Source organism: Thalassophryne amazonica, chromosome 10 (genome assembly GCF_902500255.1).
Source record: "Thalassophryne amazonica chromosome 10, fThaAma1.1, whole genome shotgun sequence".
NCBI lineage: Eukaryota > Metazoa > Chordata > Actinopteri > Batrachoidiformes > Batrachoididae > Thalassophryne > Thalassophryne amazonica.
Window position 1 is genome coordinate 9,234,029 of NC_047112.1, and position 27,081 is coordinate 9,261,109.

General features: G+C 42.5%; 1 protein-coding gene across 2 annotated transcripts in view; it reads right to left on the minus strand.

Annotated features, from left to right (window-relative positions):
- The window catches only part of rhpn1 (rhophilin, Rho GTPase binding protein 1), a 42,121-nt gene extending 15,940 nt beyond the window's left edge, over window positions 1–26,181 (minus strand). Inside the window, exons 1-10 of one of the 2 annotated variants that reach the window (XM_034179402.1) lie at window positions 25,977–26,181; window positions 25,769–25,880; window positions 18,877–18,992; window positions 4,565–4,693; window positions 4,171–4,246; window positions 2,637–2,714; window positions 2,300–2,424; window positions 624–790; window positions 256–443; window positions 6–162 (exon numbers count right to left, since the gene is read on the minus strand). In XM_034179402.1, coding sequence (XP_034035293.1) covers window positions 6–162; window positions 256–443; window positions 624–790; window positions 2,300–2,424; window positions 2,637–2,714; window positions 4,171–4,246; window positions 4,565–4,693; window positions 18,877–18,992; window positions 25,769–25,880; window positions 25,977–25,996 — 1,168 coding nt within the window. In that variant the 5' untranslated portion in view covers window positions 25,997–26,181. The remainder of the gene's footprint in view (window positions 1–5; window positions 163–255; window positions 444–623; window positions 791–2,299; window positions 2,425–2,636; window positions 2,715–4,170; window positions 4,247–4,564; window positions 4,694–18,876; window positions 18,993–25,768; window positions 25,881–25,976) is intronic. The other variant, XM_034179403.1, reaches the window with a different exon arrangement.
- Between the last annotated feature and the right edge of the window lie 900 nt (window positions 26,182–27,081).

Sequence of the window (27,081 nt, forward strand, 5' to 3'; positions counted from 1 at the left end):
CTCACAGGTGTGTTCACAGAGAGCGATGGCCGCGTAGTAATGTGACAAAGCACGGAAGTGCTCACATTTGACCTGCACCATGGATGCCCAGGAAAATGGCACATAGTCCTTCATCAGTGGCTGTGACATCGTCTGGTGTACCAGTGAAAACATATCTGACACCTGCAGAGACATACGTGTAGCACGGCTCACCACAATGACGGCAGGAACACATACTAATTCTGTACGTGTGTGTGTGTGCGCGCGTGCGGTCACCCGTGCTGCCTCCTGTGCCAGGCTGAGCTGGGAAGTGAAGTGTGTGTCTGCTGCGGTGAGTGTGAGGCGCTCAAACACACACTCCTGCACCTGGGCGACCATCAGGTGGACCAGCATGCAAAGTGACGGCACGCTCATGTCCAGACTCGGCGCGTTGGAGAAATTCTCTTTAAGGTAATTAAACGCACCTGAAGGAAGAAATTAAAGCAGCTCAGAAAATTCTGATCATCCTTTGATCCGTTACATATCAAGAAGCAACACGTCAGAACTCCAGGGTGTCCAGGGTGTGTGGGGCCGGTTCAGAGGTTTTATGTGATTACATCCTGTGTCATTATTGGACAAAACAGCCTGTTTGTTGTTTTGTGTACCTGCAGCTCTCTGAAAGGCATCGATGGCTTGGTCTATGCCGGCTGTTGAAGAGCGGACTTGCCGCGCTCCGATCTGAGTGTAGAGGGCACCAATATTGAAGAGCACACTTCCCTTCTCAAAAGCTAGTGCCCGCTGACTTGACGGGACGCCTGTCAGAGAATCGTACCTGAAGAGGGCACGAGACGGGACCGAAATACTGAGTGTTTCTGTGCATGGCGACCTTGGCCACAAACCAGTTTCCACTTAACACATAAGTACAGAGTACATGTACATGTATTAGATACACAATAATAATTGGAAGAAAAGTCTTTATTGTTATTGTACATACAACATTTAACAACCCTCTGCATTACAGTTAGACACAATCCAACCACTAGGGGCAGAGAAAGTAGAGAAAGTGTGACCCTAAATAGGCACATTTTTAATTAAATTTGCCCTTTGCATTTAACCCATCCCAATCGCAGGCTGGGCACAACCTAACCTCTAGGGGCAGTGTTTACATTGTGTCTCAATCATGGGATGGCCCACAGGCTGTATAGATCCTGGACAGAGCCTGCATGATGTCACCCACTGGTTTTCGTCACTTGGAACAGCTGAAATGACCCCCTTCTCTGGGCGTTGCCATGTTGTGAGCCCTGCCCACACTGAGTCACGATAAATTCATTAATGCATAAAGGGGCAGAGTGTGGGTGACAGAAAAAGCCTGAACAAGCCCCCTTCTCTGAGTCCAGACCACCAGCTAACAGCTAATTTGGGTTTGGGTGTTTATTAAATCGTATTTTTGGGGGCTGCACGGTGGTTCTCCTAACGGTTTACTTCTGTCTGGACAGAAAACTGCATATTTCCTCAGTAGTTGTGCATTAAGTGGACCTACCGACAGCTGCTAAAAGTGCTAACACCGTTAGCATATAACATTAAATAAGACAAGAGTTTCACTCGGCGTGAATATTACAACAGGGACGTCTCAGATGAACCATGAGGACATTTCACCGCACAACAAGCCAGATCATTCCAGGTGTTTCTAATAAAATACTGCAAACAGACACAAAAGCGAGAGGCTCCATTCCAGTAGGAGACTACAAGAGGAGGAGTCAATAGACACAGCTGCTGTCACTCAAAGCAACCACGCCACAATTAAATGGAATGGTAAATGGATAGCACTTTTTCATCTGCATCAGACACTCAAAGCACTTTACAATAATGCCTCACATTCACGCCGATGTCAGGGTGCTGCCATACAAGGTACTCACTACACACCAGGAGCAACTTGGGGATTAAAAACCTTGCCCAAGGGCCCTTAGTGATTTTCCAGTTAGGCTGGGATTTGAACTGAGGACCATCTGGTCTCAAACACAACACTTAACCACTCGACCATCACCTCCCCTAAATTATACAGAATTTTATTTATTAAAATGCTTTAAACTAAGAACTTAGAAATAACTTCACCCCACACAGTTGTCATGGAGGATGAAACCATCTACAGAGACCAAACCATTTTGTTTTTTTGGTACCAGGCTGTAAAACATGTTTATTTCTGCTCTCAGGTCAGATGTTTTAAAATGAGTTTCTATGGGAATGCACTCTATTTTGGAGCCAGCCTCAAGTGGCCAGTCAAGGAACTGCACTTCCTGGGGTCAAAATGTGAGCTCGAGTATTGCCATTTGGATGGTCCTACCAGTGGAAATGCACGCCAAGGTTCCTGTGTGGGGGGAAGAAGCGCTGGTCCAGGTAGTAGAGCTGATTGTAGTACTCCATCAGCAGCTGCAGGCCGGCCTGGTTATGGCTAGGGGTACGCATGGCCTGGGCCAATCACAACCACAGAGGAAAACAAACAGTGTCATTCATTCATTCATCTACTATACCGTTTACTTTTCTGGGTTCTAGTGGTGGTGTCACAAAGCTTTAACTCGGACATACATCCAAAAATTAATTAATATGTCTTTAAGAAAACTTCCCAGTGTGGTCTGAAACAGACTGACAGCTTGTGTGTGTCATTTGTGAGTTTCCTGAACCTGTCTGAGATCCACGAGCTGTCTGATCTCGACGTCGTACAGCGATCCATCCTCTCCGTAGTGCTCATGGATGAAGTTCTGTCAAGAGGAGACAAACCACATCATGATGAATCTGCTTCACACACGATACAACAGACAGTGTGCACAGACATTTGGAATATTTTGATTAACTGTAAAGACTCTGACTCCGCAGTCTCAGTTATTTCTACTGTAAATGGTAAATGAACTGCATTTATAAAGTGCTTTTTCATCTGCATCAGATGTTCAAAGTGCTTTACAATTATGCCTCACATTCACCCATTCACACAAACACACCAATGTCAGGGTGCTGTAAGGCGCTCACTGCACACCGGGAGCAACTTGGGGATTAAGGACCTTGCCCAAGGGCTCTTAGTGATTTTCCAGTCAGGTGGGGGTTTGAACCGAGGATACTCTGGTCTCAAGCCCAACACTTAACCACTAGACCATCACCTCCCCTTTCCAATGTATACAAACACAAAAATATACATACAATGTATATAATATACACAATATATACAATATATTTATTGCCCATGAATAAGGTACTATGCCATGAATAAGTTACTATGCCGTTGTTTGAGGCTCTATCGAAATTTTGTTGTTATTTATAACTGTTGTTACTATGACATTGACAATAAAGTATAAGTAAGTAAAGGCATAAATAATCAATTCCAATCACAGTGTGATGAGTCTGAGTGTCCGTCCATCTGATACTGCTTCTCTTGTAGCGCTGGAGTCTATCCCACCATGCACTGGGTGGGAGGCAGACACCCTGGATAAATCACAGTTAATTTGGAGTCACCAGTTAGTCTAATCTTTGTGTTTATTAGGTGCAAAACAAAAATAAATACAAGAATATTGTACACAAACTCCACACTGTAAAAGGCATCGAGCCTGCAGCCTTCTTATCTCCTGCACAGGCTGCAAGATGTAAATGTAGACGTGCGCCCGCCCACGTGGATAAGTTGACATAATGAAAATGAACTTGTAAACATTGAAAATGACTTGTCTGTGTGGTTTATTTTCGCTGCTGAATAATCAAAAGCAACAGATAATGTTCTGCGGTTCTTTACGTTTGACTGAGATGAATAAAGCTGCTCTTGTTCCTGGGTAAGTTTGGCACCGTTTTGTGGCAAAACAAAACGTGCACTCCTGTGATCGGTCAGAGCAGGTCAGGCTTCCCAAACAGGCACACCACTTGGACAGAGTTGGGAATTTTTTTTGTTTGTTTGTTTTTAACCCTACCCAGAGCTACCTCAGCCACGCACAAACTCAGGCGTGATGTTGTTGGTGTGCCTGCATGAGCCGGCTGCAGTGGCTAAGACTATGACCGAGTACCAAAACACTTTGAACATGTTTAAAACTGGCATGAGTTTACGCAAACATTCCAGAGTTGTGCTGATCTATGCCAAGCAGCATGCTGACCTCCTGTCTTGTAAAATTTGTAAAAAGGGTATAAGAGCTGTTAGTAAAAGAAGAAAATGATGGGGACAAACAGATATTTTTTTCTTACCTTGATAGAAGGACTGAAATCCACCTCTTTGGTTTCTTTTAAGCCGAGTGGGATCATGGGAACGTTGACAGAGTCACTGTGAGAAAACATCAACACTGACATGGATGTACAGCCCAGGATTACAGGTCAGGTTAGTCCTGAGGCCACACAGACACACTGCTCAGGACTACATCCAGCTGATAATTCAAGATCAAATATCAACTCCGACCACACTGCAACTAAACTCAAAACCCTGCTCATCAGGATTTACTCCTTCAGTCAGCAGGAAATTAAAATCTCCCAAGTGGGAAACGAGTTGGACCTGCATTTCTCTACCTGTGAGGACAGTCATTAACATGTGTGGACACACCTCCAAATCTGACCAGTGACGGGTGTGTTTCGGTGTGTGTGTTACCCGTCTGTCTGGTACACCTCCATGCTGCTGCTGAGCTCCTCCAGCTCCTCTTTCAGCAGCTGCAGGTTGGAGTTGACGAAGCTGAGCTCCAGAGCCACTGTTTCCTTCACTTTGTTATTGGTCGTGGCCCTGAAAAACGACACCGGATACGTCTGAGCTCATGCCACACCGACATATTCACTTAGCTGATCTCAATCTGAGCTGATAAAAGCACATCTGATATCTTACAAAAACAGGATTCACAGGATAACATCGACTAGTAACGTGGACCAACAAAGTCGTAAACAGATGGATACTATGACAAAAAAATAAAAATGGTTCCATTTTAATGTTTATATGATGGCACCTTGATTTAAAATTTGGTGCCACTGTGAATTCAGACAATCATCACCAGAAATTCTATTTATTATTTATTACTACAAAATGACATGTTCCAGCTTCGACAATATGAGCATTTGCTCTCATAACTATTTTACATCATTTTAAAATGAAGTTTGCTACTTTTTTTTTTTTTTACATTTTTCAGATTTTTGCTGACAAAAGGATAAATAATAATAATAAAACAAGTAAGTAAATGAAGATGATCTTTATTTATAACTCTTGATATTGGACACACACTTAAGAAAGTGTTTGACAAACGTCATGTAAATACTGTTAAAATACTGTAGCATGATGACTGGATGTTTGTATCGTATTACAGACATGTCTACACTCCACCGTAAAAAATTACACCTATTAATTAAGAAAAACAAAAAACATCTGAAACATGATGCCAAAAAAGTCAACAAATTTTGATTTCACTGTTTTTATTTTGGTGTTGATCGAGACCTGCCTCCAAATTCTTGGTTTTATCTCTTTCTTTGATATTCTGCCCTTACAGAAGACTTACGCAGAGGAAATAATGGCTGTCATCCCACCAGATGTAGGCACTCTCAGAGTGCCCCTTTTGTTAATTAGTTCAATTTAATTTATTTCAATTCAATTTATTTTCATTTATATAGCGCCAAATCACAACAAAGCTGCCTCAAGACGCTTCACACAAGTAAGGTCTAACCTTACTAACCCCCAGAGCAAGAACACAGGTGACAGTGGTAAGAAAAAACTGCCTCTGATGATTTCAGGAAGAAACCTCAAGCAGACCAGACTCAAAGGGGTGACCCTTTGCTTGGGCCATGCTACTGACACAATTTACAAAACAATTCACAAAAGGAATATACAGGAAATGTTGCCGGTGCACAGGACAGGAGGGTCGCAGAAGTAGATACCACACCCATCTCTGGATGGAGCTGCACCTTAAACAGAGAGGAAAAAAAAAAGAATCAGGCATCAGAAAGACAAGAAATACAGTGTAAGTTGTCAGCATTAAGCAACAAGAAGAACAAAAGAAATACTAAGGTGATTGCCGGCCACTAGCCCTAATCTTCACTAAAAGACCCAGAATTTAGATAAAGATTACTAATAAAATGAATATAAGAGTAAAAAGCATAGTAACATACTATGCCAGCATGCTAGCCATACAAAAGGGAAAATAAATGCGTCTTAAGTCTGGACTTGAAAGTCTCTACAGAATCTGACTGTTTTACTGACGCAGGGAGATCATTCCACAGAACAGGGGCACGATAAGAGAAAGCTCTGTGACCCACAAACTTCTTATTCACCCTAGGGACACAAAGTAGTCCTGCACCCTGAGAATGCAAAGCCCGGGCTGGTACGTAGGGTTTAAGTAGGTCAGCTAAGTAGGGAGGTGGCAGTCCGTGAACAAATTTATAGGCTAGTAGCAGAACCTTAAAATCTCATCTCACTGGGACAGGAAGCCAATGAAGAGACACCAAAATGGGTGTAATGTGGTCAAACTTTCTGCTTCGTGTCAAAAGTCTGGCAGCAGCATTTTGAACCAATTGGAGACCCCTAATGCTAGACTGCGGTAAACCAGAAAATTTGAACATTGCAGTAGTCCAATCTCGAAGAGACAAATGCATGAATCAGGGTCTCAGCATCAGCCACAGACAAAATGGGATGAATCTTTGATATATTTCGCAGGTGGAAGAAAGCAGTCCTAGTAATATTTCTAATGTGGAGGTCAAAGTACAACGTAGAATCAAAAATTACCCCAAGGTTCCTCGCTTTGTCAGTGTGATGTATGACACACGAGCCTAGGCTAAGCACTAGCTGATTAAATTGATGCTGATGTCTCACTGGACCAAGAACCATCATTTAGTCTTATCAGAGTTTAAAAGTAGGACATTGCTAGAAATCCAGCTTCTCTCTGATGCAAGGCAAACTTCTAAGGATTTTATGTGGATTGTTATGTGTCGACGTGGGTTGAGGAGCGGACCTGCGTCAGACAGAACCCAGCGCTAAAAATAACCAGAAAGCGGTTCCAACAACAGAAACAATTTATTTTTCACCTGTGCATAATAATGTGTACAAAACTAAAAGAACGTCCTTCTGGTGGAGTGACTGTTGGCACGCTCTTAAGCGCCCAAAAGGATAGAAGCCCCGCGTTCCTGGACCCACTACCACCAGACAAACACCCCCCAGGTGGACACGACAAACTGACTCTCTGTGAAGCAAAAAGAGGTGAGGTAAGTCAGCAGTTACAACAATATCTTTCAAAAGACACACGCTATCAGCAACACATTCAGGTCTGTATTTTTTAACTTTATGCAAATGAGCAGCTTCTCACAACAAGTGGAGGATCACTTATCCGCACGCCACAGCAGTGAGAAGCAAACTGCACAATTCTCATCACAATTCCAGTATACTGCGTAACAAAACACCAAGTTACTATCAACAATTAGTCGAACACTTAATCACCTTTAATGTGTGCTGACAGCAAGTGTCCTCACCCTTCCTTGCTTCACGGGCTCGATGTGTCAAACACAGGCGCGGTCCTCAGCGTCTCACAAACGGACATCACAAGGTCGAGTTCCCGGCAGTTCTGCTTGAATCACACATGACTTAAATGCAGAACGCCATCCAATTATCTGCTTCAGCTGAAAGTCTTTAAGGTTGCATGTCAGCACCAGTCACAGGTGCTACACATGATGTTGATGAGGGTGAGGACTCTTCAGCCAGCACCTTCTCCACAGACAAATCAGTTTCCATGCCACCTGAAGAGCAAAGAAAAGAAAAGAACACCAAAATATCCAGCCACACCCCCCAACACACAACAGTACCCCACCATCAACGGGAAGCCTCCCGGCAACCGAACAGACCAGGCCCGAGAACAGCACCTCCCTCCGGGGTCCACGTCAGGAAGCAGACAGCACCATGCCCCCAAGGTCCACCACAGACAGCAGGACAGGCACCGCAGCTGGAAGGCCGGCTGGCATCAACAAAAGCCCCAAAACATTCCCCAGTACAATTCAACACACAGGAAAAAAATCATAAAACCCACCCAAAACCTCCCCAGGGGACCGTCCCATCAAACCCCGGGAAGAAAAGAAAAACTCCAAAACGCAAAAACCCAACACAGCCCCACAAACACAATACAAACGTAAATGCATAAAAGAAAAATAACAAACAACCCCCCCAGAATGACCTGCAGAGCCCAACCCCCCCCCAGAAGGCCTTCATCGCCAGTTCCAGGAGGAACAGCCAGAACCATAATCCCACAAAGGTCCCCAGGTGTACATGGAGCAAACGGCGCCCCCCAGAGGACCGTACCATCAACCCCAAGAGGTACCCTCCCCACAACCCCGGAACCCCAGACCCGGTCACACTTGGCTAGTTGGCCCCAAGCCAATTCCCCCCCAGAGGACCGTCCTATCAACCCTGGAGGTGGAACCCGGAAGGAAACAGAACAAAATCAAAAATCAACCCCCGGAGGACTACCAAAAACAACCCCGGGGGGATATAAAACGACCGTAAACCCTGTTACCCTCCCCGGCACCCCGAAAGACCCCGGGTCCCTCCCAGAGCCCCTCGGCGGCTCAACTTTGGCGAACGGCTCAAAACATTAAGCCGGAGAAGGGAACAGGAAAAAACTAACCCAGCTCCAACCTCAAGGCGCAGCGGAGAACCGGAAATACGTCAGGTGCCCCAACTCGACCATACCCCAGCCTCTCGGGAGGGGTGGAACTACCGAAATGGCGAACGGCAACAGATCGGCCCACCCCTCCGACTGAGGTAAGTCTCCGCTGCACCACACCCCGGCAACACCAATGACGAACGGTACAAAGGCTCACCGAGGCTGGAGTGGAACCGGGCCCTAACCAAACCAAGAAAAACACCTCTAACACCCCCCCCCCCCCCCCCTAGGTGCAGAGGTCTTCTGAGAATGCTCAGCGTGACCAACCTGCACCACCCCACAACCCACAAGACAAACGGTCTTGGGGCAGGTGAGGTTGGGGTTAGGGATGTAGAGAAATAAAAAAACAACAAAATAAAACGACCCAACAACCCAAACAGAAAATACCTAAAAACACATAAAAATTAACAATTAAGTGAGCCCAGACGGGCTTCTAACCGCCTAACAGTCACTCCACCAGATACGCCTCTGACTCCCCATACAATTATAACCCCTATTTAAAGAAAACAAAACATTTACTCGTGCTAGATTTTTTTTTTTTTTTTTTTTTGTGTTATTTTGCCTGTCCCAGAACACTTGGAGATACGTCACCATTATTTCTCTTGACGCTTACATGTCGGGGCAATACAGTAATCTCTGCTGGTCCGAGCCGCATGGGCTCGTCAACAGGAGGAGCCAGAGGTCCCGTCGGAGGAGCTTCAGTGGGGCGAAGAAGAGGCGGCCCAGATCTGTGTCGGGGAAAGCCCCGAGACGAAAAAACCCGCTCTGATGGGCGTCCTCTCTCGCGTCCACGCTCCTTCATCCGATCATCTAGACGAATCACCAACGATATTAGCTCATCTAAATCGTTTGGCTCGTCACGGACTGCCGGCTCGTCTTTTAATGACTCATTTAACCCATCTACAAACATTCCTCGTAAAGCTGCGGCGCTCCAACCTGACTGAGCAGAAACCAGAGAACATTGCATCACCGCACAAGGCTCCGGACGACAAACAATCGGTTCGGACGCCGAATCTCTGGGTGACGGAGTTATCTGCACTAGTATCAATGATGCCGCAGCTGGAGGAGCAGGAAGCGGAACGGCTTGCGCTGCAAGCTCCGTAACACGGGCGTCTGTTTGTTTAATTTGGTTTGCAAGATGCTGTAATTGCTCCCATATTTTCTCCAAGTGTTCTTGAACTTTTTCGGCAAAAGGAACCACTTCTGCCGCTGGGTCCATTATGGAATGGCCGGGAACTACTGTTATGTGTCGACGCGGGTTGAGGAGCGGACCTGCGTCAGACAGAACCCAGCGCTAAAAATAACCAGAAAGCGGTTCCAACAACAGAAACAATTTATTTTTCACCTGTGCATAATAATGTGTACAAAACTAAAAGAACGTCCTTCTGGTGGAGTGACTGTTGGCACGCTCTTAAGCGCCCAAAAGGATAGAAGCCCCGCGTTCCTGGACCCACTACCACCAGACAAACACCCCCCAGGTGGACACGACAAACTGACTCTCTGTGAAACAAAGAAGAGGTGAGGTAAGTCAGCAGTTACAACAATATCTTTCAAAAGACACACGCTATCAGCAACACATTCAGGTCTGTATTTTTTAACTTTATGCAAATGAGCAGCTTCTCACAACAAGTGGAGGATCACTTATCCGCACGCCACAGCAGTGAGAAGCAAACTGCACAATTCTCATCACAATTCCAGTATACTGCGTAACAAAACACCAAGTTACTATCAACAATTAGTCGAACACTTAATCACCTTTAATGTGTGTTGACAGCAAGTGTCCTCACCCTTCCTTGCTTCACGGGCTCGATGTGTCAAACCCAGGCGCGGTCCTCAGCGTCTCACAAACGGACATCACAAGGTCGAGTTCCCGGCAGTTCTGCTTGAATCACACATGACTTAAATGCAGAACGCCATCCAATTATCTGCTTCAGCTGAAAGTCTTTAAGGTTGCATGTGAGCACCAGTCACAGGTGCTACACATGATGTTGATGAGGGTGAGGACGCTTCAGCCAGCACCTTCTCCACAGACAAATCAGTTTCCATGCCACCTGAAGAGCAAAGAAAAGAAAAGAACACCAAAATATCCAGCCACACCCCCCAACACACAACATGGATAAGATTACCAGCAGTTATTGGCATGTATAACTGAGCATCATCAGTATAGCAGTGAAAGGTAATCCCAAAATGCCGCAATCTGTGCCCAAGGGGTGCTATATAAAGGGAGAAAAGCAGGGGGCCTAAGACGGACACCTGTGGAACCCCAAATTGCATGTCACTAAGGTTAGAGGTAGTGTTACTGTACAAAACACAATGAGAAAAACTGGTCAGGTATGACCAGTGGTGGGCACAGATAACCAAAAAATTAACTTTGATAACAGATAATAAGATAACTGAAAAGTTATCTTTGATAAAGATAAACCGATAAACCACCCAAAAATGTATCTGACGTTACAGATAATCGATAACCGATAAATTCCGGTCTTGTCTATGGGACATTTGCAGTTACTAAAGAGCTGAAATTGATTTTTAACACGATCACTTTTGAAAGCATCAAAAGCGATAAAAGACCTAAAGAATAAGCAAGAATTTTTGACCATGCTGCCCCCTGCAGGAAGCAGCACAGACAAAACCTGACAGCACACACGAAATCAACTCTTTACTAATCATAATCATTTTTCTTTCAACATTCTGCCCCTGCTGGAAGCTCTTGTTTACAACAGCGCTCCCACCACAGCGACACACCGAGAACATGTGATTATATTAGTATGGTGTTAAAGGAAATGACTTTTTTTTGGGTCACAAGTTCTCCTTTGCTTACAGACGATAGAGTGGTTTCTGTTTGCTGAGGGTAGAACAACATGCCTATTGGGAAACTTTTAACAGGTAGGTCTCAACAGCTTTAAAAGTTTAAAAAATGTTCTTCGCTGTTCAGCTTAGTTTAGTACGTTATCGGTCTAAAAGGTATCGGACGGTAATTCATCGGAAGATAATTAGTCCGATCAAGGTTTTTAAAATTATCTAAAAAGATAATACAATAATGAAAACATTATCTTCGATAATTATCTGTTATCGGATTATTGGAAGTGTGCCCACCACTGGGTATGACATCAACCACGCACGAGCATTCCCAGTAATCCCAAAATTATTCTCCAGCCTATCGAGTAGAATATGATGATCCATGGTATAAAACGCAGCACTGAGATTTAACAGCACCAGAACCGTAGTGGTGTCCAAATCCATTGCAAGCAGAAGATCATTCACCACTTTAGTGAGAGCCATCTCTGTGGAATATTTTCTAAAAGCAAACTGCAGTGGCTCAAAGAGATTATTCTCAGTTAAGTTCCTTGCAAGTTTAAAGCTACTTCTTTTTGATGTGGATTTAAGCACCTCTGAAAAAAGGTTAAAAAAACTTTAAAATCATTTTATATGTTTAAATAAGAGATAGTGTGGTTTTAAAGTTCTGCAATGAGGGGAAGCGTAAAGTGATTTTAGTCAACTTTAAACAGGATTTAAACCTGTGTAGCCTACATACTACCCATTTTAAAAAAGTTAAACAACCAGTGGAAAACCTTTAAAGTGGCTACAAACTAGTTTTAAAAGGTTGTCAGAAACCAATTAAACATGAAACTGTAAAGTTTTTTTTTTGCATTGTAATAATGTAATTTTATTTTTATTTGTTTATTTTAAACCCAGTAAAACAGTCATAACATCAATGGTCAGATGAATTGATTATCCAAATAATATTGAAGCCTTGCTTGGCACGGACCCGTTTACTCTCGTGACACTGTTGAGTAGATTTCGTTTAACCACACTGAGATCTTGGTGTCACTGATTCATCCATCATCCTCGGTTGATTGGTTCTGGGTGTTTCTATCTGAGTGAGGCTCTGTGGGGTCAACGCACAATGTTCCTTGAAATCTAAGGTGTCACCGAGTTGCCATAGTAACTGATTCTATTGAGTGTGCAGCAAACGTGGCATAAAGGCCCAGTCATACGGCACTTAATGAAGGGCAACGAAGCCCAAATGAAACAAGAAATCTGGACTTTGACGGCCATTGGCATCGTTTAACCTTTGCGCAGCTTGGATTCTGCAGCTGGCGCTTTGCCAGGATTTTTAAACTGTTGAAAAATTTGAACGCATGCAGCCGAAAACCTCAATTTGTCCATATTTCGTTTTGCTGTTGTTCTTGACGTTTTTGTTGTTTGCTTAGTTTTTGTAATGTTAGTGTTTAGTTTCACTTCGTTCGACCAGCTGAATGTTGGTTTTTGAGCACTGAGGCTTCTGCTGCATTCATGTACCATTGGAAACTACAGGGCAAACTCAGCCTGTTTGCTTGGATTGTTTTTTTAATCTGGGTGGGGGATCACATTCAATCGGCTCAGGCACCTTATATAGGCTAGAATTAATCTTTTGTGTGGATACAATGAATTATTTTACCGAATATAAAATGAAAACCACGCTCCTGCCACAAGCAACTGCTGAATTTCAAATAACAAAAAAGTTGTGTAATTTCCGACGGTACATGAACGCAGCGGTGGCAGCAGCAGCGGCAGCAGCCTTCGCCTCCTGCGTGCGCTTATTATTTTTTATTAAATATAACAGTATGACTGTAGGAATGATAATCCAGCCCTTCTGTACATGTGACTACAGGTATATGATTCAGAAGATTATACAAAGAGCTGTTCTGGAAGGTAGAATTCACATTGTGGATCAGCTGCAGCTGGTGGAATAACCACACATGGGGAGTCAATGCCTGGCGTTCACACGGACTGATCAATTTACTGCTCTGATATATTCAATCAGCTTTACACTCATATTTATTCTCCCCCTGTTGACAGTTTTCTGTTACAAATCAATATATATGGCTTAGTAACATAATACAGTAGCAGGGGTGGTGGCCAAGTGGTTAATGCGCTTGGTTTCAGTTCAGAAGGTTCCGGGTTCAAATCCCACCCCTGCCACATTTCTCCATGTAATGTGGAGTTGCGTCAGGAAGGGCATCCGGCGTAAAACTTGTGCCAATTCAACATGCAGATCCACCTTGGATTTGCTGTGGCGACCCCAAGTGCAAACAAGGGAGCAGCTGAAGGGACTTTTAGTAACATAATACAGTGATACAGCAGTCACCACGGCACACCAGCATTTTTTTTTTTTTTTTTAATTGGAGCAAGACGGAGCACGCAGCGTGTCATCAGTCTGAACCAGACCGTGAGTATTCTGATGAAGGAGATGATCCCTCTTTTGTTCTGGATGAGCAACCAGAGCAAGTGGATCCACAGATCTCCACAGTGGGTCGGATTGTGTGCTTCAGCTTCTCCAGGACCCAGCGCCGAGTCTTGGAACACAGATCAGGATGCAGACACACACTGCTCCAGCAGTGGCTCCAGGCATTTAAAGCGTTAAGTTCAATGTTAGCATTGATTTAGTTTTGTTTCTCTTTTGTTCCTTTTGCGCTCTTGATTCGCAGGCTCTTCAGTGATGGGAAAAGTCAAAAGCTCATTTGTCCACATTTTCTTGATCATTTGTGACTTTTTTACTTTTTTCCCTTCGTTCAGGAATCGTCCTATGCCGTGTGACCGGGCCATAATGAATCCTGGCAGTGACAGAATCATTCAGATTTGTGATCTTCATATAAAAAGAAAACTCAGTGTTAAAAGTGCACAAGCATGAATAGATTCATATTTTTTTATGTCAGACCAAACATTTTCCATGTTTCATTAAATTTCTTTGTTTGTTTAACTAATTTTCCACTTCACAATGTGTGTATGCGTGTATATGTATGTGTCAGGGGAGGGTCCCTAGCACCTGTGTGCATCCAGAAAGTATTCACAGCACTTCACTTTTTCCACATTTTGTTATATTACAGCCTTATTCCAAAATGGAGTAAATTAATCTCCTCAAAATTCTACTCACAACACCCCATAATGACAACATGAAAAAAGTTTTTTTGAAAATTTTACAAATATATTAAAAATAAAGAACTAAGAAATCACACAATATTAACACCCTTTGCTCAACATTTTGTTGACAATTACAGCCAAAGTCATCATATTTAATTCTTCTTGATTCCACAAGCTTGGTGCACCTATCTTTGGGCAATTTTGCCCATTCCTCTTTGCAGCACCTCTCAAACTTCATCAGGTTGGATGGGGAGCAGTGACCTTAAGCACTCTACCATACAGGCCTGATTGGTGGATTGCTGCAGAGATGGTTGTCCTTCTGGAAGATTCTCCTCTCTCTACAGAGGAATGCTGGAGCTCTGACAGTGACCATCAGGTTCTTAGTCACCTCCCTGACTAAGACACCCCTCCCCCCCGATCACTCAGTTTAGACGGGTGGCCAGCTCTAGGAAGAGTCCTGTTGGATCTGAACTTCTTCCATTTATGGATGATGGAGGCTACTGTGCTCATTGGCACCTTCAAAGCAGCAGAAATGTTTCTGCACCTTTCCCCAGATTTGTGCCTTGAGACAATCCTGTCTCAGAGGTCTACAGACAATTCCTTTGACTTCATGCTTGGTTTGTGCTCTGACATGCACTGTCAACTGTGGGAACCTATATGTACACAGGTGTATGGCTTTCCAAATCATGTACAATCAACTGAATTTACCCCAGGTGGACTCCAATTCAGCTGTAGAAACATCTCAAGGATGATCAGTGAAAAGAGGATGCAACTGAGCTCAATTTTGAGCTTCATGGCAAAGGCTGTGAATACTTATGTACACGTGATTTTTTAGATTTTTGTTTTTAATAAATTTGCAAAAATCTAAAAAAAAAAAAAAAAATCACATTGTCATTATGGGGTACTGTGTGTAGAAATTTGAAGAAAAAAAAAGAATTTCATCCATTTTGGTATAAGGCTGTAATATAACAAAATGTGGAAAAAATGAAGTGCCAGATGCAATGTACTTCTCCGCCACTCCAGAATTCCTTAAACAATACCACAACTCTTCCCACTGCACCCTGTCATAAGTTTTCTCTAAATCCACAAACACGCAATGTAACTCCATCTGGCATTCTCCATACTTCATCAGCACTCAGAGCAAACATTGCATCTGTAGTGCTCCTCCTCAGCATGAAACCATATTACTGCTCACAGATCTTGACCTCTTTTCTAACCCTAGCTTCTACTACTCTTTCTTACAGCATGATAATTACAGTCATTTGATGCGTCACACAAGTAAACATACACATGCACATCTTGTGGTCCGTGTGGGATGGTACACGCTGTGTGTGTGTGTTACTGTTTGCACAGAGCTCTATGCCGGCAGAACGCAGCATAATTATTCACCAGTCTGCTTAAATACCATAGATGTAAGACTAAGTACATCGCTGAAATAGGAGATTCACAAGGGTAAGGTTAAATCTTCCCTTTGTGAAGTGCCTTATGTTATGGTTTGGTGCTGCATAAATAAATTGAATTAAGATCCTCCCCACCACCACCACCTTTAAAAAAAAGTTGCCATTGCATGAACATACTTAGCTTGTGCCAGAGATTGAGTGTAAAGAAGCACAAGGGGCATACCTGCAAGACGACAACAGAAGCCGTCACAGCAAGAAATGATTTAATAGAAGGTCACATCTGGATTTGAGAAAATTCTCGATTACAATGAGTGGAGGATTCATGGAACAGAGTGCCAGAGGGCGGAGTAACAGCACCGAGTGTATTTTAAAGAGATTAAACAAACAACAGAGAAATGATATAGCAAATATTGACAGCATGAGATAAATCAAATTATTATATGGTATGGGATTTTGTCAACTTCTGATTGGCCCATTCGCCACTTTCTGAGCTGTACCACATGCCGAGTTGACCGCTGGTGGAGCCGAGTAGACTGAGCGTGTGAAACGAGTACACCTCGCGTGCAGCGTAGTGCTAGCTAATCAAGCGAAACCTTCTATTGAAAATAACCAATCAGATAACGTGATACAACGCCTACTTTGGCTGTCAGTTTGTTGACAAGATGGCAGAAGACAGATTTGCGTCTGTTAGCAACTCTGACTTAAAACGAATTTTACACGAAAATGATGCGAAGAACACCCACAGAAATACACAGTCAGCAGCCAACCTGCTTGGTAAGTACGTCACTGAAAAGAGACATGTGCCCAACTTTGAAACTTATGACAGACGGATGCTTGATGGAGTACTTGGTCGATTTTATGTGGAAGCTAGACAGGCAAATGGTGAACTTTATAAGAAAACAAGCCTGATGACTCTTCGTCACGGACTTAACAGGCATCTCCAGTCGATCGATGGGATGTCAGTTGGTGCAATATGACAGTAATAATAAAGAGTTGAAACTTGAGATTGATTATTCAGTTTTAGTATGTTTGACAAACTCCCAATTTTCTTGTTTACCATATAGTAAAGCAGTTACAGACTTAGTGATTATGCAGACCTGGTCTCCTGACCAGGTCTGCATAATCACGGGTACACCGAAATCAAAAGTCTGTAATTGTATAGTGTCTCAGGATGTAAGAAAACCAACTTCTCCTGGGCAGAGGACATGTTTTCAATGACCCAATTTCCAAACCAAAAAAAATTCATTTCTCAGGAGGTTTCATGTTATTGGAATATGAGGTTTCAGCATCATAATAGTCTCATACATATTAAATAAAACAAATTCATCCAACTCCCTGATATCAATACTCGACCAACTGACTCACAAAACACCAACGATTAGACAAACTCACTGCTGCTCCGTTGAAATTCCACAAACACTTTGCAGCTTCAAATGTCAAGCCTCCAATGACAAACCCCAATAAATTACACCCCCATCATCTGTAATTAGCATCCTAAACCCCTCCCAGAAGCACTGGTACCATGATCCAGATCCACAAATACTTCAAAATGAGACAGAAAGGCTTTTATTGTTCAGTGACCTGAAAGCGGAGTAAAACAAAAGTGTGAGACAAATAAATGGAGGGCGAGGGACGAGCCGGCTGGTCTTCTGTGCATGGGAACAGGATGGCAAGCAGACACAAAGCCTGCTGACGAGAGGCCAGGCCTCTTTGTCTGTGTGATAAAATGACCAGCAGCATTTGTTTCAATTCCCCGAACCAGAGTCATCACTTTTTTTTAGGATGGTGACTTGACTCAAAGAAGGAATGTACACTCAGCCATGTTCCCAATAAGTCCTCCAAAAATTGGCTGGATGCAGTAAGAACATGTAGGAACGCAGTACAAACCAACAAGGTTTTAATACCGGATCCAGTTCCTCACACCATCAGTTTCAGATGATAATCTAAACAAGCATAACTGCAAACACACACACACACACTCATCTTCAACCGCATAGTCCAATGAAGGGTTGCGGCGGGCTGGAGCCTATCCCAGCAGTCACAGCGCGTGAGGCGGGGTACACCTAGGACAGGACGCCAGTCTGTCACAGGGCCACAAACAGACAAACACATTCACACCCACTCACACACCTATGGACAATTTTTTTAAAGATTCCAATCCACCTAACCCGCATGTCTTTGGATGTAGGAAGACACCAGAGCACCCGGAGGAAACCCACGCAAACACAGGGAGAACATGCAAACTCCACACATAAAGGCCACAGGCGGAAATTGAACCCATGACCTTCTCACTGTGAGGCAACAGTGCTAACCACTAAGCCACTGTGTTGCTCTACCTGAAAACATTAACAACAAAAAACAAAAAAACTTTAGGCATGTTTTGCAAAGCAACATGTGGTACTGAAACCATAGACGAGCTATTAAGAGGTTGGCATAGGAGCAGCACCATGGACAGCTCAGGAAAAGCCCACAGATATAGACTGTACTTTACCATTATAGAAAAGAAAACTTGCAGAGTGAATAAAAAAGGGCAGTGCATGGTGCAGTATTTATGAAAATAGCACAGGTGCAGTGAGAACATGGTAAATGCATGGTGCAATCTGATTGGTTGTAGTAAAAAGGCCAGATTCAGACAGAAAGAGCACACTGAACATAGTGTACACATGACCATGAGCACACAATGCGGTCTGCATGGTGCTTCAGTAGAAGAAGGAGGCCCTCAACAGTGGACAGAAAGTCCCTGTAAAATTAGATGATCCTGTGACTTCAAAAACAAAAATAACTGACTTGCTACACTGAAGAAGGCAAAAGCAGAGAATTTTAGCCTCATTACACATGTAAATCTCTCATCACTGCTTCTTTTACTGCAGTTTTAAAACAGAATATTGAAACCTGCTGAAGTATCAGTGGATTATTATTTTTCCCCATAAGAACTAAATTCAGCAGATTCCAGGCCAAAGTCCAGATCAGCTCACCTGAACAGGTTCTCTGCTCCGGTTCTCATTCGCATCTCTTTGTTAATCTGTTGGTTAATACGAGCTCGTCTGTGCTGCAGTTTACTGCGCTGAGTCTGAGGGACAGGGTCACGTCCCTGGAGACAGAAACACATGTGGCACAGATCAGAGACAAAAAAAAAAAAAACATCCCCACAGACAGAAAGACAAGAGACAAAGTCCAGGGGCCTCATGTACAAAGACTTGCATGGATTTCCTACTGAAACATGGTGTACGCTAAAACCTAGAAACTGACATAAGCACAAAAATATCCAGATGTATCAACGTGTCCATACGCATGGATCCAAACATGTTCCATTTGTACATCCCACTGAATGTGGAACTGAGAGCACACTGAACTCCTCCCTGTCCATGCCCCTATTTAAAGATCCAAATTAATTTATACAAGCCTTGGGAGCTGGGAATCCCGCTTTGTCAGATCAGACAACATGAGCAGAGGCAAGAAAAGGAATTTAACCAAATGTGAGCTACATATTAAGTGGAGTACATGAAGTAAATAAAGTGGAGATATGCAGGGATATTTTACTTGGTACACTGTCAACCGGAATAAACAACCACTGGTTCCTCGCCATATTGTGCTCTGGGCTGGCCACAGTTCTGCACACAACACAACAATAAAAATTCAAAAAGAAAAAATAATATAGCACCTTCAACTGCACCACAGACTAAAACAGTTAAATGTGGTCTATTAAACATTAGGTCTCTCTCTTCTAAGTCCCTGTTAGTAAATGATATAATAATTGATCAACATATTGATTTATTCTGCCTTACAGAAACCTGGTTACAGCAGGATGAATATGTTAGTTTAAATGAGTCAACACCCCCGAGTCACACTAAGTGCCAGAATGCTCGTAGCACGGGCCGAGGCGGAGGATTAGCAGCAATCTTCCATTCCAGCTTATTAATTAATCAAAAACCCAGACAGAGCTTTAACTCATTTGAAAGCTTGACTCTTAGTCTTGTCCATCCAAATTGGAAGTCCCAAAAACCAGTTTTATTTGTTATTATCTATCGTCCACCTGGTCGTTACTGTGAATGTCTCTGTGAATTTTCAGACCTTTTGTCTGACTTAGTGCTTAGCTCAGATAAGATAATTATAGTGGGCGATTTTAACATCCACACAGATGCTGAGAATGACAGCCTCAACACTGTATTTAATCTATTATTAGACTCAATTGGCTTTGCTCAAAATATAAATGAGTCCACCCACCACTTCAATCATATCTTAGATCTTGTTCTGACTTATGGTATGGAAATTGAAGACTTAACAGTATTCCCTGAAAACTCCCTTCTGTCTGATCATTTCTTAATAACATTTACATTTACTCTGATGGACTACCCAGCAGTGGGGAATAAGTGTCATTACACTAGAAGTCTTTCAGAAAGCGCTGTAACTAGGTTTAAGGATATGATTCCTTCTTTATGTTCTCTAATGCCATATACCAACACAGTACAGAGTAGCTACCTAAACGCTGTAAGTGAGATAGAGTATCTCGTCAATAGTTTTACATCCTCACTGAAGACAACTTTGGATGCTGTAGCTCCTCTGAAAAAGAGAGCTTTAAATCAGAAGTGCCTGACTCCGTGGTATAACTCACAAACTCGCAGCTTAAAGCAGATAACCCGTAAGTTGGAGAGGAAATGGCGTCTCACTAATTTAGAAGATCTTCACTTAGCCTGGAAAAAGAGTCTGTTGCTCTATAAAAAAGCCCTCCGTAAAGCTAGGACATCTTACTACTCATCACTAATTGAAGAAAATAAGAACAACCCCAGGTTTCTTTTCAGCACTGTAGCCAGGCTGACAAAGAGTCAGAGCTCTACTGAGCCGAGTATTCCTTTAACTTTAACTAGTAATGACTTCATGACTTTCTTTGCTAATAAAATTTTAACTATTAGAGAAAAAATTACTCATAACCATCCCAAAGACGTATCGTTATCTTTGGCTGCTTTCAGTAATGCCGGTATTTGGTTAGACTCTTTCTCTCCGATTGTTCTGTCTGAGTTATTTTCATTAGTTACTTCATCCAAACCATCAACATGTCTATTAGACCCCATTCCTACCAGGCTGCTCAAGGAAGCCCTACCATTATTTAATGCTTCGATCTTAAATATGATCAATCTATCTTTATTAGTTGGCTATGTACCACAGGCTTTTAAGGTGGCAGTAATTAAACCATTACTTAAAAAGCCATCACTTGACCCAGCTATCTTAGCTAATTATAGGCCAATCTCCAACCTTCCTTTTCTCTCAAAATTCTTGAAAGGGTAGCTGTAAAACAGCTAACTGATCATCTGCAGAGGAATGGTCTATTTGAAGAGTTTCAGTCAGGTTTTAGAATTCATCATAGTACAGAAACAGCATTAGTGAAGGTTACAAATGATCTTCTTATGGCCTCAGACAGTGGACTCATCTCTGTGCTTGTTCTGTTAGACCTCAGTGCTGCTTTTGATACTGTTGACCATAAAATTTTATTACAGAGATTAGAGCATGCCATAGGTATTAAAGGCACTGCGCTGCGGTGGTTTGAATCATATTTGTCTAATAGATTACAATTTGTTCATGTAAATGGGGAATCTTCTTCACAGACTAAGGTTAATTATGGAGTTCAACAAGGTTCTGTGCTAGGACCAATTTTATTCACTTTATACATGCTTCCCTTAGGCAGTATTAGACGGCATTGCTTAAATTTTCATTGTTACGCTAAACTGCAGGATTGTCTTACAGACATAAAGACATGGATGACCTCTAATTTCCTGCTTTTAAACTCAGATAAAACTGAAGTTATTGTAAGTTGGCCCCACAAATCTTAGAAACATGGTGTCTAACCAGATCCTTACTCTGGATGGCATTACCCTGAGCTCTAGTAATACTGTGAGAAATCTTGGACTCATTTTTGATCAGGATATGTCATTCAAAGCGCATATTAAACAAATATGTAGGACTGCTTTTTTGCATTTACGCAATATCTCTAAAATCAGAAAGGTCTTGTCTCAGAGTGATGCTGAAAAACTAATTCATGCATTTATTTCCTCTAGGCTGGACTATTGTAATTCATTATTATCAGGTTGTCCTAAAAGTTCCCTAAAAAGCCTTCAGTTAATTCAAAATGCTGCAGCTAGAGTACTGACGGGGACTAGAAGGAGAGAGCATATCTCACCCATATTGGCCTCTCTTCATTGGCTTCCTGTTAATTCTAGAATAGAATTTAAAATTCTTCTTCTTACTTATAAGGTTTTGAATAATCAGGTCCCATCTTATCTTAGGGACCTCGTAGTACCATATCACCCCAATAGAGCGCTTCGCTCTCAGACTGCAGGCTTACTTGTAGTTCCTAGGGTTTGTAAGAGTAGAATGGGAGGCAGAGCCTTCAGCTTTCAGGCTCCTCTCCTGTGGAACCAGCTCCCAATTCAGATCAGGGAGACAGACACCCTCTCTACTTTTAAGATTAGGCTTAAAACTTTCCTTTTTGCTAAAGCTTATAGTTAGGGCTGGATCAGGTGACCCTGAACCATCCCTTAGTTATGCTGCTATAGACTTAGACTGCTGGGGGGTTCCCATGATGCACTGAGTGTTTCTCTTTTTTGCTCTGTATGCACCACTCTGCATTTAATCATTAGTGATTGATCTCTGCTCCCCTCCACAGCATGTCTTTTTCCTGGTTCTCTCACTCAGCCCCAACCAGTCCCAGCAGAAGACTGCCCCTCCCTGAGCCTGGTTCTGCTGGAGGTTTCTTCCTGTTAAAAGGGAGTTTTTCCTTCCCACTGTCACCAAGTGCTTGCTCACAGGGGGTCGTTTTGACCGTTGGGTTTTTACGTAATTATTGTATGGCCTTGCCTTACAATATAAAGCGCCTTGGGGCAACTGTTTGTTGTGATTTGGCACTATATAAATCAAATTGATTTGATTTGATCGTGGGTGGCTCGGTGTGTGATGGGCAACAGGGTGGCTTAGTGATTATCACTGTTGCCTCACAGCAAGAAGGTCATGGGTTCAATTCTCACCTGTGGCTTTTCTGTGTGTTTACGTGGGTTTCCTCTGGGTGCTCTGGTTTTCTCTCACATCCAAAGAGATGCAGGTTAGGTGAATTGGAAACATTATAATTGTCCAGGTCTCCCTTACAAAAGAAGTCCCAATCTCAATGGGACTAACCTGGTTAAATAAAGGTTACATTTTAAAAAGCCTTAGCTTGCCCCTCTTTTCGGGTCCAAGCAAGTCTGGTCATATGTTTATTAAAGCATATTTTTGGGGACTCTCCTATAGTGTGAACATTAAAATTTGTGAGCTGCTGATATTCTCAGTAATCGTGCATCAACGGGGCTTAACGGTCAATCTTAACTGTCACTCAAGAGACCACTTCTCCATATTTACAGGAATTTATGGTTTAAAACATTTTAAACTATGAACTTACATTTTTTTTTTTATCCTGTACAGTTGTCATGGAGGAGAAAACTATCTATAATACCAAAATGGTTTTTGTATCAGGCTGTAAACATGCTTATTTCTGCTCTAAAGTTGGACATTTTAACATGATCTCCTATGGGAATATGCAGTTTTAGAGCCAACCTCAAGTGGCTAGTCAAGGAGATGCAACTTTTTCTTGGAGGGGCTTCATCTGATGTGTGAAGCTTCCTGCTTAGGGAAAAACACTGGCATCGATAAAGAATTGGACCAACAAAAAGAATTGATAATGGAACTAATATTGATAAAATCTCATTACTTCCTGTCCATAGTCATAATAATTCAATTTTGTAGCTGAAAACTTAATGCGTGCATAAATTTATGGAGTTGACGTGGTTGTAAATTCACCCTCGTTATGATTTGTGATGCTGAGAAAAAGCTTAGGAAGTGGTTATTCTTCCATAACTGGAAGAGGACTTAGTTTGGCTATTTATCCGGAACACTGTGAGAGAGCGGTGGGGGGTCAGGGGGAGTCATGGTTAGGGAAAGGGGGGAGGTAGCGAGTTAGAAATAGCAAAATAAAAAAACATGTCACAAAAATATTAATGCCCAAAATACCCACTTAAGTGGGTCACGTGATGACATCATCGCGCTTGACCAATCACAGCGTGTTCCAGACCAATCAGTGTGTTCGGGACAAATGGCCAAAGTAAGTCCTCTTCTGGTTGCAGAAGAACGCCAGAAGTCTGACCCACTTTGATGCTGCTCTTCAAACCTGGAGAAACAAAATGTAGTGTAACTGAGTAACACAGCTTTGTGTTCACTGTAAGCTGACCAAATACATTCTGCTGAAGGACAAACAAAACGTTTTTCTTCACATTTACAGTAGCTCGTGACTGTGGACATGTCAGCGGATGAACGCGTGAATGACGTCTGCAATAGAGGTGAGTGATACCGGGAATTTTGGTATTGATCCGATACCAAGTAAATATAGGCCCAGTATTGCTGATATCAATACCAATACCGATACTTTTTCATATTTAAGCTTCATAGATCCAAAGGATCCAAAAGACCTAGGATAGAATTTCGCCAAACATTGTACATGACAACGAAATACTTTATTATCACAATCAACATTTTTATTTAAAAAAAAAATCACTCAACTTAAAACAAAATCTGAGTTAGAGGGCTGACAAATCACAATATAGGCACTTGGACATTCTTTCAAAGTTGTTTAAATGGCCTTCTGCTTGCAATCAGAAGAAAGGGCACCAAAAATGCAACAAAATGACAGCTCATTTGTCAAAATCGGATAAATAACACCAGAGATATTGAGATTTGAAGGGGTCATTTTCGTGCCCTATTTTCTAAGCTTATTTACATTACAATAGAGGAAAAAATTGTGTCAAATAATAGGAATTTCTGGCTGAAAGGAAAGGTAGATTATATCTCATTGACACTTAATAGGTGTTCTGTGTCTTATGACCTGAGGGGAGCAGCAATGCACTGACCGTGCCTAGCTTGCCAACAACCAAGAAGAAGAAGAATCAGAGGGTATCACTTCAATACGTCATAGTTCCGCTCGACCAATCAGAAAGCAGTAACCATAAACCAGTGAGCCAGCCTGCCCAAAATATGCTCAACAAAATAAATCCCCAATCAATCCTTCATAATGAAGCAAAACTGAAATAAAATCCTCACGAAAATAACATTTTAAGATATCGATAAACTTATCTGAAGCATTTATCGGCTGAAAAATGTGCAGATGTTCATGTATAGAACAATTATTTTCCGGGCATAGCGAGTAGACGACAACATATTTTCAGCGGGAGGTCGCTACCATGGCTACCGGCGGGGATCCAAAATATTAGTGCGGAGGCACAGATTCATATGATACTTCGCTAAAATGATGTTTATTACATAAACTAGACCAAGCAAAGGTATTTAATCACCAAGGAAGTCACGCAGGTGGTGAATTTAACATGGGAACTCCACATTCGATTTGGAAATCAGGCACATTTCAGAAATCTGAATGGATTTTTACCAGACAAAGTGCGTAAGAATTCGCAGGTCTCCTACATCAAAATAGCGGCATTTCCGGTAGAATTCATGCAGAACCAGCCTCTCCAATCCGCATTTTGCGAACGATACGAACCGCGACCTTGAAAATTTGATGACGTCATCACGCGAGGCTAAGTTGCTGGCTGACGCGGCTGATGTCCAAGTGCCTACACAATACAACAAAATTAACACACCACAACAAATACTGTAAACAGTTTCAAACTTATTCTGTTTTTCAAGTCAAACAATACAATACAGTATCGATCATTTTACACGAGGATCATTCAATATCAATACCAGCATTGGTATCGATATTAGGATCGATCCGCCCACCTCTAGAGTGCACTCCGAGGAGTTGATTTTGTTTGATTGTGGGCGGGGCACTGAGGTTACCTCACGGATGCTCTCGCTGCGGGAGCCTCCTCCACCCTCCTCCTCCTCCGGTACCGTTAACGGCATGACGTCGTCCACCGCCTCTCCGTTGGACAGGAACATATCGAACTCTCTACGCACACGTTTTGAAGCCGTGTTTAACACCGGAAGTTATCCTCGGTAACTTTTATGGCTGCGTTAGCTCACGGTTAGCGGAGTTAGCACTTGCCTTGTTGCAGGTTCCACCATCGAGGAGCATCGAGTCCAAAATAAGCTCTCTACATATCAAACAGCATGGAATGAAATCTGAATAAAATCAAAGTCCTGACAGTCAACTGGTAGTAGGCGAAAAAGAAAAATTTTAGGTTTCAAAATCACATTTTACAGCTCTTTTACTGTGTGACATCACCTGCAGCGTCCACTTTTCAACAACAGCAACAGTTTATCCTCCAAAACGGAGAAATCAACCAATCACAGCCCAGGCTGTAGAGGCGACAAAGGGTAGCCTATCAGAAGGAGGAATGTGACCGATCGACAGGATGATGTGACCAATTAGACGTCGTTTGGAGCGTCATCCCGCCTTCGACTCCGCGACTGGTGCCATGGCAACGCCCGGACGGTGTATTTGTGTGCGGACCCCGCCCCCTAGAGGACTGAACGTGAACCATCAATCTAAAGATAATCTAGCTAGTATAAATTCTACGGTGGCCGGGAGGTGCAAACCAACATTACAAATTCTGAAACACTTTTACAAAGCTTTAGACAAATTTACATTAAAAAAACACAATTTTACATATCATAATACAAAATTATATTACCATAACACATTTACAAGTTCTAAAACAAATTTACATTTTAGAAAACAAATTAACAAGACGTGAAACACTTTTACAAACGCCGAAACAAATTAGCAAGTCCCGAAACAAATTTACAGTCGTTTTGGATCTTGTAAATGTGTTATGGTAATGTAATTTTGTATTATGATATGTAAAATTGTTTTTTTAAAATGTAAATTTGTCTCAAGCTTTGTAAAAGTGTTTCAGAATTTGTAATGTTGGTTTGCATCTCCAGGCCACCGTACCTTTCGGCTGCTCCCGTGTTTGCACTCGGGGTCACCAACAGCAAATCCAAGGTGGATCTGCATGTTGAATTGGCACAAGTTTTACGCCGGATGCCCTTATCCTGACGCACATGGAGAAATATGTCAGGAATGGGATTCGACCCGGGAACTTTCCGCACTGAAACCAAGTCCATTAACCACTTGGCCACTGTAAAGAATAAATGAAAATATATGCTATTTTACTCATAATTACCTTTGCATGCTAACAATGCTA